At 32.3% G+C, this 13,484-nt stretch overlaps 1 protein-coding gene across 1 annotated transcript; it reads left to right on the top strand.

Moving 5' to 3' along the window:
* The first annotated feature begins 10,066 nt into the window (after positions 1–10,066).
* On the top strand, positions 10,067–12,241 carry LOC107807794 (transcription factor bHLH93-like). Its single transcript, XM_016632230.2, has 4 exons — positions 10,067–10,755; positions 11,274–11,441; positions 11,599–11,766; positions 11,948–12,241. The coding sequence occupies exons 1-4, from the start codon at positions 10,153–10,155 to the stop codon at positions 12,032–12,034; spliced, it is 1,026 nt and encodes a 341-aa protein (XP_016487716.2). The 5' UTR covers positions 10,067–10,152; the 3' UTR covers positions 12,035–12,241.
* The last annotated feature ends 1,243 nt before the right edge of the window (positions 12,242–13,484 follow it).

Below are 13,484 nucleotides of genomic sequence, written 5' to 3'. Positions count from 1 at the left end.
CAATAAAATTTGTTATGGAATTTAGTGAAAATCATATATTTGAGGTTATGGGGTTATGGGTAACAACTTTCTTAAAAAATTTCCAGAATCGGAGCATGTGAGCCCAGGGTGAATTTTAAGGATTAATAGGCTTGGGAAATCACTTTGATAGTTAGAATATGAACTTTTGAGCATGTATTGATTACTTTATATAATATTTGACTAGTTTCGAGTCGTTTGGGCACCAAATTTGGGGGTTACTCTGGAAAGTTGGCTTTGAGACGAGGCAAGTCTCTTTTCTAATCTTGTAAGAGGGAATTAACCCCATAAGTGAATTATAATTAATATGTGCTCCTATTTAATTTGTGGGAGATACGTACGTACGAGGTGACGAGACGTACGTAGCTACTAATTATGCTATTGTTCGGGTAGTCTAGGACCCATACCATGATATACTTGAAATGTTTGCGCCCCTACTTGATAATTTAATTGTTTAAGTCATATTGAAAACTGATAAAAGAATTGTAAAAGGTTAAATTCACTTACTTGAAGTTGTGAATAGAACACTTGACTGTAAATAAGAATTTGTGTTTTATTTAAAATGTTTTCTATTTGTGGAGCGGGCTGAACGCCTCAGTAGCAGATAGATGCATCTATGGTTCATGCCGTTCGACCCTCGGCAGTGCATAGTTTAAATATTATGTTGGATCGGGCCGTACGACCTCAGTATAATTTGCGCATGATAAATCTTTGGAATCCATTTATAATTGATATTATTCATTTACTTGAGACATAAATTGTTAAATGATAGAAAGTAAACTTGAGATCTATTCTTAACTAAAAAAGTGCTTATTATTATTGTTTTTGAGTTCTCTGTCATATCTATGTAACTCATGCTTAGTTATTATTTTGACATGTTATTGTTTGCCCATAGTAAGTGTCAAAATCGACCCCTTGTCACTACTTCTTCGAGGTTAGACTGGATATATACTGGGTATATGTTGTTTATGTACTCACGCTATACTTTTGCACTTAAATATGCAGGATCTGAGGCAGGTGCATCTGGATACCAATTCGGCGCGCATATTTGATCCCCGCTACGAGACTACATGATGAGCTGCCCTTCCGAGCCGTTCTGCAGCAGCCAGAGTATTTCTTTTGTTTATTTATTCTGTCTATTCCATTTCAGACAGTAGATTAGAAATCTTTTGTATATTCTACTAGTAGCCCATACACTCGTGACACCAGGTCTTGCCATACACTAATAGACTTGTGGTTTTGGTTTTATTTTTACGGTTATGATTGCATTTAGCTACTTTCGTTTTGATTATTTTAAATCTGTTATTCATTAAATCTTTTAAATTAAGGAAAGTTAGTTGCTTGAAAAAACTTATTAAAAATAGAAATAACTAGATTGTTCATTGTTGGCTTGCCTAGCAGCGGTGTTGGGTGCCATCACGACTTAAAATAGAATTGCGTCATGACAGGACTGGAGCTAGACTATGAAACTCAGCCCACAACAGTCACAATTTTGAGAAATAAGAAGAGATTGAGCTAGTACCTTGATTAATTGTAGCAATGTTCTTATGAATCTGAAAAATTCTAGAGAGATCAACCTTGTCGAACCTCTTTTTTAGATCATTCCATACAACACTTGCATTTGAGGAGTAAATAATTCCACTGAGCAATTCAGGCGATACACAGTTCATTATCCATGATAGCACTATGGCGTTACATCTCTCCCATAGATCTACTAGATTTGGACCATAACTTCCTCGCTTACAAGTACCGTCTATAAACCCTAGCTTACTTCACCCTAAAATGGCAATTCTCATTGCTCAACTCCACGCCGAGTAATTCTCCGGACCTCGGAGTTGTAGTGAGATCACAATTACTCTAGAATTATCATTTGAATTTAGAAACAGAGGATGATTGTGACTTAGCTTCTGAGGAACCTCATTGACAATTTCCGCCATTGTTGGCTTCACCTGTAGGTACAGAACTTGTGCAATTGAACTCGAATTAATCAGACACACAACTGAGCGATTTAGATTCGAGCAGTAGGCTCTGATACCATGTCAAAGTTATCTATGAACGAGAGTGAAATTGGTAGAGTAATAGAGAGAAAAAGAACTGAAGAAAACTTGGAGAGAAATCTAACTGATTCTCATTTCTTCTGCATGCTACAGTAATGAGGTGTACCTCATATATATACACATATCAGCTAACTAACTCCTCTAACTAACTAAGCTTACTTTTAACATAAATAACCAACTCATTAGCTAATTAACTAACTGCTACACGTCAACTTGCTATGCTCTCAACAGTTAGTACAGTATTTTTTTTCTTGTTAAGAGTTCCAAACCTGTTAACAATCACGATTGATCTAGCCGCGTCAAAAAATAATACTACATATTTATCTTCACTAATTATATTGCGTGATAGTACATGTAAATTCCTTCCAGTTGTTCTTGTGAGCAATACAGCTAATAAGGATTAAAATATTCATTCTTTCTGAATTTCAAAGTTTGAACAAATGAACGCATCAATGGGTGACAAAGCAAAAGAGGAAACGACATAAAAACAAAAAGTCATCAATATAAACGTATGCTATAGTTCACACTTTCTTATTTAAAGAAGGTTTAAAAGTTGTAACGTGCTCAATATACATGTAAATATTTTCGAAGCCAAATAATTACGTAAAGAAGTAACGAAAATAAGGAAATGGATGCAGGCATGGGTGAGTATTTTAGGCAAGGCAACAATGGCAAAACAAAGAAGTAGAAAGATGCCAAGCACTAGCAGACAATGAAATTTTGCCTAAGATAAATGTACTGAAAATCTATTGGTACATCTAATTGTTAAAGGTAGAATAGTTAGAGCCACGTTAGGTAGGATTACAAATTAGAAGGCGTCGGCTAAGAAAATTAAAGCAAATTCAAGGATTGGCTGGATGAAGTGAAATATTTGACTATTGCATACAAGTTGGACTGTCGGATGATCATTTATTATTTATTTATTGTTTAATCATTAGTATTCAGAAATCAACTAATTTCATATTCAGCTACGCCGTTGGGCAATTTAAGGGGGAAACGCTCTCAACTAAAAAATGTCTATATATCAAGTTTCAAACTCGAAACATTTGATTAAGGTGTTTGGTTTCATCCTTCCCTTCACATCCATTGGTAGCCAAGTTGGGTGATTTATATTCTTATTGAGTTTAATGTATATATGCTAATATATCAAGCCATCATTATCTATTATTGCAGATAACTTACTTTATTTTCAAAATTGTAGTACTACTTTTTTTGTAGTACCCGTAACTATCTTTTGAGTGATTGTAAAAAAAATATACTCAATATATATAAGTTAAACTCAATTTTCTTTTCAGAAACTAAGATTTTGGATTTATCCAAAGAAGCTATCCCATGTTTGGGTACCTAGGCCGGAAATATATGCACATTCGCCTGCAATGTTTGTGGTCTGTTTGTTGTTTTCGAAAAATTCCATATATATAGAACACGTTTGAGTTGATCTAATTTTGTTTCCATGTTTAAATTTTCTCCCATTTATTTAAGCAAGAATATTCTTATTCCTGATTTAAAGAGGAATGAAGTAATCTTTGTGAAGATTTGATAATCATTCCGTTGTTGGGAAAATTTGGTGAATTACTATATAATTAACTCAGTTTTGTGACATCATGTAAGTATAAATTATCTGGTGAATTAATTATGCTGTATGAGTAGCTTCATCCTCTCGTTGAAGACAATTGTAGTTAATTAATACAGTATTACTTATATTACCGTGTATGTGTATTGTACATATTAATATGTTTTGATGAATAGAAAATACAGAAAAAATTCTTCGAATAACCGTTAAGCTTTTCTATCGAATATATATTGCCACTTAAAATGTGGCATCATAATTTCTATGAAAACTGTGCATTTTGCTAGACATGTTCATCTCTAGACCTAATTAAAACTAGCTTGACGAACTATCTTGTATTCGATTAATTATCTGTATGCAGAGTAGTTTTGGTGGAATTAATTAGGTGTATGTTTTTTCTAATACAAAGTTTGTAATTTAGAAGGTAAAACCTCAATGCCTAGACTATTTATATAGGTCTAAAGACATATATACGTCTTAGGAACCTTCGTATAACCTTCATAACACATGCAACATGTTAGCTTTCTCGTCATTTCGTTCATTAGTTTTAAAAGTGATTATTGAGGGCTATAACATATCTTGTCGGATTTGTGCTTCTTAGTTCTAATCATAAACTGTTCCATAGTTTATTTTTATTTTTTTACTTCAATATTTTCATTTTCTTAAGTGTACTGATCCATAATTCGTGCATAAATTAATGTCATTTTTCATGCGTACATTTCCAGGGTAAAACTCATGTGGGAGGATAGTGATAACTGATTCTGGATTTTTCGACCTTCTACTCAATCATTTGTACTAATTTTGTTGTATATTTATTTCATATCCCTTTCGAACTCTGGGAAAATTCGTACATTTGCGTCTGCATGCATGTTCCTATTACTTATATGAACACGTACGTTGCTTCTTCCATGCGATATATTGGCATAAGGTTAACTATTCAAATTCCATGTGGTATTCGTAAACGCATTATTTGTGTTACCTTCAAATATTAGTATGTGCTTCATTCTTAATCACCCCAAATATATCTCCTTCATTCTCTTAAAGATGCAACGAGCAAAACAAATTGAAAAGTCCAAAGAGAATTAAGGAAGATAAGGCATTAAAAGATGTAAAGTTCCTCTTTTGTTTTAATTATCCTACTTCATGTACCTTGGGGTGTTACTCGTTCCAGTTTAGTGGGATATGATCTGCGTATATATACCCTCCGCAGACTCCACTTATGAGATTACACTGAATTTGTTATTGTTGTTGTTCCCATTTCCAGTTTGTTCGAGGAACAATGGTACTATTAGATAAGGAGAAAATGCCATAGTCCAATCCCATGGCACGGATTGTTATCAGGGGCGGCCTAACAAATTTTGTGGCCTAAAGCTAAACTTTGCGAGGGGTCTTCACTTTTAAAAAAATTATTATTTTTTATTTAAAGTCTATTGATTTAACTTTTTTTAGATGCAAAGTTATTAATAATTTTTATAATCAATTGCTCCTAATAAGTCTTTCTTACTTGACAATATAGCTAATCCATTTAACCTCTCATGATATATTGTTGATCTTATGTAAGATTTTAGCAATTTTAATTTTGAAAATTTTATCTTTTATGAAGCAATGGTAACATGAGTTAATAACATTATTCTATAAGCATAATAGAAATTTGAAAAAGAATCAAATTCTCTTATTTGATTGAGTATATCAAATAAACTGTTATATTCTAATTGTATTATTTTCCTTAACACGATTAATTCAGAAAATAAATCTAAACCATCAATATCGGATTGATTATTATGCTTTAAGGAACATTCAAGATTAATGCAATATTTTTTCAAATTTTCATCATTTAATGATCTCATTTTTTTACCGCTAAATAGAGAATCAAAAATATTTTCATATGCTTCGAATTGTTCAACTCTATTATGAAGTGAAAAAGTAGCCTTGTATACTATGTATAAAAGTAATCAATTCTAAAAAACTCTTCGAGAAATTTTGAGATTTAATTTTCAACATTTTTATCAAATCATGTTTCTTACGAAATTTGGGTTCGATATTCCTTTCAAATGCAATTTCCTTGGAAGAAATCATAATAATTGCAAATCCTTCTTTTCTATATTTGTTAAAATGAGAAATCAAACATTTTCAATTCAAATAATTTTTTTTAAACTCATATAGCCTATTAGGTGTAAAAAAAAATAGGGCCCCTACAAATCTAAGGCCTAAAGCAATTGATTTACCTGCTTTAGGGATGGGCCGCCCCCGATTGTTATGAATTTGTCTCTTGACTTATGTCACGTGAATCTAAAAAAACCTATACCATGTAAATTTGTAGGATTATTTGCCCAAAGTATTATATCCATCTCTTCTTTAGATTTTTTTCAATTTAGAAATATGTATCGTGCTTATCGACCCGCTCTTCGTTTGCTCACCCTGGGCATCATAAAAATGCACCCACAGATGCAAGTATGCATATATATATATATATATATATAACCTTTCATGAGTGAAAGTAAAATCGTACATTCATATGCATTTATTGTAAATGTATATTTATATACGTGTTCTCGTAAGTTTGTGTTTGTGAACTTGAGGCTCTAGAGACCATAAGCTGGCAATGGTTGTTATACTAAAAGATTAATTTCTTCACTATTTATAGTATAGAGCATTGACCTAAAATGGTACACGCCAATCCTATATAGTATATTCTAGGTGCATATGTCCAAAATTTTATCCTTCGCCTTTATCCTCTCAGTATATATACGAACTTCTAGCATGTGGTTATGATTCTCCCTAGGGTTTTTTCGTTCCATTAAAAATGACCAAATCCCTTCTGTGTGATTTTCACAACCTGGATTAGGATAAGCTATATATGGTAAAATATTCATTAAACCTCATAGAGACGTCTCTTATTTATCGCCATCCTTGTTAACAGAAACGAGATAATTAAAGACGAGTTTAATATAAGATACAATAAAAATAATATATTAGCATATAAATTGTAAAATTTTACTTCTATAACAACTTTAAATTTTTTAAAACAAAACGAAAAAGAAAAAAATTGAAAATTAAAGTAAGAAAAACAATGATCATGATTCGGGGATGATTTACTGACCCAATTAGTGTTTCATTTAGGTTTTAGTTGCTACTAACGGATGTGGTAGAATGGATATGATCGCATCACCTTTAAGCAGACGGTTCGAATTCAGAGTTATAAATGAAAAAATTTCTAGTAGAAAGCACTCTCCTCAATAAACTTTACGCGACACGAATTTGTATTGTCAGGCAACTGAGTATAGAAAAAGTTTCAATTGCTCTTTTTTTAAATAATTAAAAGTAAAAATTTTAAGGAGTCCACTGCGGCTCTTCTATCGCGATGATTTAGCCAACTACACGTGCCCTACTGCCCTTAGGGGCCAAAAGCCCTTACTGCGGGTCGGCAAGCGGACGACGGGTACATGCATCGCTTATAGCCCAAATTCTGACTTAATTAGAAGCGTTCAGTCATAATCCAATGTACGGTAAGGTTTCAGTTGCTAAAACACAGTTGAGTAACAGGGGGAACATGGGTTCGTGATCATTGTCATTATAAGGCCATGCAATTAATATATATGGCCCTTTAGAAAATAGCCTTGTCGCGACCTGCATTTTGGTTTTCTTACACTTTTTAGATTGATTTTATCCAACAAAAAGCTAATGTTGATAAATAAAGGAATGATACTCTTAATTCAATCAGTATTAATTAATCAAATAATACTCCAGCTTTTGGATTAACTAACCATATAACAAAGCAAGATCATGATCTTGACTACAGAAACGTCTCCTAATGCAAAAGCCAAAATCTCTAGACCGCTTACTCCAAAAACTGGTGTTAAAAATATTAGACTCTTCAGTATTGCTATATTCTTGACCTCGATAAGACATATAGCATCTGCCAAAATTTAATTGATTAAAAATAACATAAGATTCAATTAGCATAATACTTGTCTTTAGTTACATGCTTGTATTGATTTTTCCTATAGTTAATTTTTTATACCACCTTATAAGTACTTCGCCAGCTTTTCTATCAAAAAAGGGAATTGGAATAGATGTAATCAAACCCCTGACAATTGTGAACAAGTATATTAAAAAGTAGTTTATAAAATAAGCTAATTAAAAGGGATTAGTTTGACTAAAGATGGTGATCTTCGAAACAGTTTGGGGAAAGAGCAGAATAGGCCTACCAACTTATTTGAAATATGAGAGATAGGGCCCAAAAGTTTTGAAAACATTACAAACGGGAAACGTTTTCTGTGGGTGTGTGTTAAGCTGTAACGTGTATGTGTACATAAGTTTTTATTTTAGTAGTACTACTAATTAATTATTTTGTACGGTTTATGTGACAATTAACTCCATGGACATTTATGCATATAAAGAATCTGACAAGGTCTATGATGCTAACTCCAACTATTTCTGTGCAGACACAAATGTGTGGGTCAAATTTCTCAGACCCTTCCAAGTAAAATTTATAACTCTGTGTGATACGGTGAAAATGACATAAAATCAACTAGCCAGCTACGTTAGAGAGCTTATTAAAAAGAAAAAACGGAGTAATAAATTAGATCATATGCTAAAAGTGGAAATTTAAACTTCTTTAATTAATTCTAAAAGGAATTCTACAGCTCCAAAACATTGTGTGTTATGCATGTTTAATGTAATGTGGGCATGTTGTTGTTGTTGTACGCTACATTCAATTAATGATCGATATCATATAGTCAACTCGAAAGAGCAAACTCAAATAAAAATCTTGAAAATATAATAGGAGCAAAATTCGGATGGTTTTTGTGGATTTTCTTTGAAAATAGAGGCACCCACGCGATGAAAGGAAGTAATGAGCTAAATCGAGAGGGGGAATTTGTGGATTTTATATGAAAGAGAGATACTAACAAATAAGCAAATGCAACTACATATGAGGAAACCTCTTGATAAGGAATCTGGTAATCTATTCATAATGCATTCAACAAGCAAAACTTCTTGAACCATAGCTTTAGGATAGGGTGGACTACTATTCATGGTTCGATTTAAGATTTTACTTCCAAATCAAATAAATATCAGTTTGTCAAAAGTATAAAATAACCAAATCAGATATAAGACCAATAATTCCATTCCCAAAAACTTTTCTTTCTCTATGTATTAGTTAAATAATTTATCTGTTTTAATTAGTAGCGGTAAATATGACATATACTGTAAAATATTTGTCTGCATACTGATTTACAAATGTTTTTTCACATAAATTAATTTTTCTTAACTATGGCTAATTAATATATACTCTTACTTCACTAATCACTTAACTATGAAAAGTTGATACGACACAGGGTGCAAGTAAGTCTTACCTCAATTTATAGCCTGTTTGGCCAAGCTTTTTATTGGCCAAAAGTATTTTTTTGGGTAAGTGGGCATTTGGACATAAAAATTGTAAAATTCCAAAAAAAGTGATTTTTTTTTTCAATTGAAAATGTTATTTGAAAGTTAGAGTTGTGTTTCGACATGAATACAATTTTGGTTTGTTTTTGAATTTTTGTGAGCGATTTGAAGAGAAAAGCACTTTACAAAATAAGCTGATTTTAGAAGCTTGACCAAACATGCTATTAACCTTCATTAACTAATTAAGGAGAAAGTAATATTCTTCAAACAATAATTTCAGAAATAATAGTTCCCTTTTCAAGAATTTGCCCTTACTTCAGACAGATTCTAATTTAGAGCCCGTTTAAATAGGCTTGTTTTAAGTGCTTTTAAGTCAAAATCGCTTTTAAGCCATTTTATAGTGTTTGGATAAAATAAAAAAGTGTTTTTAAGCACTTATTTTCAAGCTAAAATGACAAAAACAAGCAAAAAGTAAAAAGCTAGAATTCCTAACTTATGACTTAAAAGCTATTTTGGCTTAAAAGTCACTTAAAACAAGCCTATCCAAACGGACTCTTAGTCTAATAGCCTGTTTGACCAAGCTTCTTTTTGGCCAAAAGTGTTTTTTTTTTTTGCCAAAAGCACTTTTGGCAAAAAATTGAGGTGTTTGGCCAAGCTTTTGGAAGAAAAAAAAAGTGCTTTTGAGGAGAAGCAGAAGCAGTTTTGGAGAAGCAGAAAAAAGTAGCTTCTCTCCAAAAGCACTTTTGAGAAAAATACACTTAGAAGCAGTTTTTTAAAGCTTGACCAAACACTAATTGCTGCTCAGAAGTGCTTTTCAAACTCATTAGTCAAACACAAACTGTTCTCACCAAAAGTATTTTTGAGAAAAGCACTTAACCAAATAAGCTGATTTTTGCAGCTTTGGCCAAACGGGCTAGAAGACTCTAGGTGACAATTGATGCCCCATAAAACATATACTATATACTATAATCTCTTAATTAACAGTGAGTAAAAGCCATGTTTCTTCTCCTATATATATCCTCCACTTCATTGCAACTTCATTTTATCAAGGTAACCTCCTTACATTAACTAACCTCCAAAATCCCTCAGTTTTTTTCAAGAAAAGCACAAAAATCCAACATGGAGTATTACAATGACAATGGCTTTTTAGAAGAACTATTATCTCTAAGAAATGACTCATGGGATACTACTACAACACTAGTTCCTATGGAAATGACAGATTTTTACCACAATGTCTACAACTTTGAATCTTTAAACTCTGTTGATATTCCACTTCCTTGTGCTTCTACTACTATTACTACTACTACTACCTCTAATTCCTTTGAAGACTACTCATATGATTTGCCATTTGACCAAAGTCTAATAAATTCTTCATTTTATAGCCCATTTGGTGATGAATTGTCTCCTCTTGAGCTCACTGATAATACATCCTCATTCCCTAATTCCCATGAAGATTTTTCCTCAATCTTGGAAGATGAAGTTGGGAACTGTAGTTTGGAAATGGGGAATAATGTTCCTTGTAAATTGGAGCAAATTCAAGTATCTGAAGCAGCAGCAGCAGCAGCTCCCTGTTTCAATATTGGTTTGCGTCCAGAAAGAAAGACAAAATCCAAGAAATTAGAGGGGCAACCTTCTAAGAATTTAATGGCTGAGAGAAGGAGAAGGAAAAGACTCAATGACAGACTCTCTATGCTTAGATCAGTAGTTCCCAAGATTAGTAAGGTAATTCCCCTTTTACTTGTCTGTTTAAATTTTATGTTCTCGCGGTGTAAAAAAGTATATATATTTATAACTTACTTGTAACCTTATAAAAATGATACTTTTCGATTTACTTTAATTGATTTTTTCTTTCACACATATTACAGAATTTACCTTTTAGTATTAATTAACAATGAAATTGACCATATTAACCTTTGTTTGTTCATTGGAAATACAACAAATATTCTTAGGCTCTTTACTCCGAGGAGGGCAACTTTAGAAAAAGAAAATCGACAAAAAAAAGCCAAAAAATTAATTAAAATAGATGGGAGGGAGTAACTGACTTGTTATAACATATCAAATTGCATTGATTGCACCAATTGTGTCAAATATCTTTATACTATGAGTATATTTTTTTCTTATTGTTAATCCATGTAACATGCAGTTTATGAGTTGGAAATTGTTTAAATTTCTGGTCAAGTATTTTTATTCTTGTAATTGTAAACTTTTCTGAAGTTAATTTACTTGTTCCACTCTCACAGATGGACAGAACCTCAATTCTTGGAGACACAATAGACTATATGAAGGAACTACTAGAGAGAATCAACAATTTGCAAGAAGAAATGGAACTTGGATCAAATCAACTAAGCTTGTTGAGCATTTTCAAAGATGTAAAACCCAATGAAATGCTAGTCAGAAATTCACCTAAGGTAAGTTACAACAACTTTAATATTAATGCCTAAATTCCAAAAAAAATTAAGTTGGGGTCAATTATATGAATTTTGTATGGCTCTATTTAGTTCTGTCTATGTTTTATTAATTTTGAGTTGTGGTACCTAATTAAATAAGAGTCATGTTTTATTGCAGTTTGATGTGGAAAGAAGATGTGTTGATACAAAAGTGGAGATTTGTTGTGCAGGGAAGCCAGGTCTTTTATTATCAACAGTGACCACACTAGAGGCCTTAGGCCTAGATATTCAACAGTGTGTAATCAGCTCCTTTAGTGATTTTGCAATGCAAGCTTCTTGTTCTGAGGTATATATAATTTAATGCACAATGTTAACTTTTACTTTTTTATAAATAATTTAAAGGTCCTCACTTGTGGTGGATATGTTATTGTTGTATTATTGTTATCTGAAGTTACCTATGGGATGTTTTAGTTCCATTCAAGTTTGACTTTTTTTAGCATAAGTAAATTGTTTGTATATGGTGATAGGAAATGGAGCAGAAAGGACTTGTGAATTCAGAAGACATAAAGCAAGCATTATTCAGAAATGCTGGATATGGAGGAAGGTGTCTCTAGGCCACGTGTACTAAATCTAGAGGAAAGAGGGAAAAGAAAAGTTGGGATGTAATTTTTGTTACTTGGTAGATTCTTTGTATCTCTGTATTTTGTCAAGTTAGGAGCTTTTTTTTTTCCTCAAGTGAGAGGTTGTAGTGGATTTTTGTGATTTTTGTCATCCAAAATAAGTGGCTTCTATTAATTCAATCTAATTGGGTTTTCCTTTTATCACAGCCCCACATAGATATATGTCTTCTTCTTTTTTTTTTCCCTTATGTTAAGCTTGATGAACTTAAGGGGGTTCGGGCCATGAAATTAAATATTGATGCTTGCATTAGGATACGCTATCTACGTCTCACTCTCTTGGAATGCTGCCTTTTTTCAGCCCTGAACAAATACATGATACTTTGTGCATCAGGTTGCTCTTTTATGTTAAGCTTTAACCCAAGGGATAAATACCCCAGCCTTAACTTCTTTCTTTCGCGGACTAACAGCTTGTTTGGATGGTTGTTACTTATTGTATTGTATCGTATTGTTACTTTAAATACGATATTTGTTTTGATTGTTATTTAAGTTTTATTGTATCGTACGATTAAATCCGTCGATGTGTCACTTTATGTAACGACCGATTTGGTGTGATTGCGTCGTTACCTTGTCTTTTCTTTCAATCTCACCCTTCATTTATTTTATCATTTATCCTACATTTTTATATAGTAATTTTACCCCGTATCGTAATTTTTCTTTATAATATTGTAAGTGTATTCTTCATATTGCTAGTGCATGATATCATGGAAGGATGGTAAATGATACCATCTATCCAAACATTGTATTCATCAAACAAAACAGTACAATACGATACAACACGATACAATACATCATGAAACGATACGTAACAACCATCCAAACAAGTTGTAACATGCGCAAAAATGAGCAAATAACATCGCTATACTTCATACTCTAGTTTTATAACTAGAAGAGAAAATTGGTAATATCTATTGAAGTTATAAGCTCATTCATTTTCTACTAGTACAATTGGGGGCGGATACACATAGTAAGTGTTGGAGGTACATCTTTTATCGGAAAAATTCATTAGTTATATATAAGATCATTAGATTATTTATCGCATTTTTTTTTTAAATAATGAACATCTTTGTTGAAAATCTTGCATAAGTCACTGGTAGAACTGTATAATATCTTGACGATTAGGTCATTTGTATTTTATTCGTTGTGACTTTCTTTGTTAGTTTGTGAAGGAAAAATACCTATTATATGAGACAATCCAGCTAAAGAAAAAAAAATCAAAGAAGAAAACTACAGTAGACGTGGACAAAACGAGTTCAAGAGGAACTTGAGGCATAAATTAAATTATATCCACACTTCTTTGTTGATAAGATAAACTAAAGTAGCAACGAAGCGACATTGGGACAGTTGATGTCGAGGCTAATAACCAACATTTGAACTAGGTATTTCA

The sequence above is a fragment of the Nicotiana tabacum genome, chromosome 16 (genome assembly GCF_000715075.1).
Source record: "Nicotiana tabacum cultivar K326 chromosome 16, ASM71507v2, whole genome shotgun sequence".
NCBI lineage: Eukaryota > Viridiplantae > Streptophyta > Magnoliopsida > Solanales > Solanaceae > Nicotiana > Nicotiana tabacum.
This window is presented reverse-complemented; position numbering and strand designations above follow the sequence as displayed.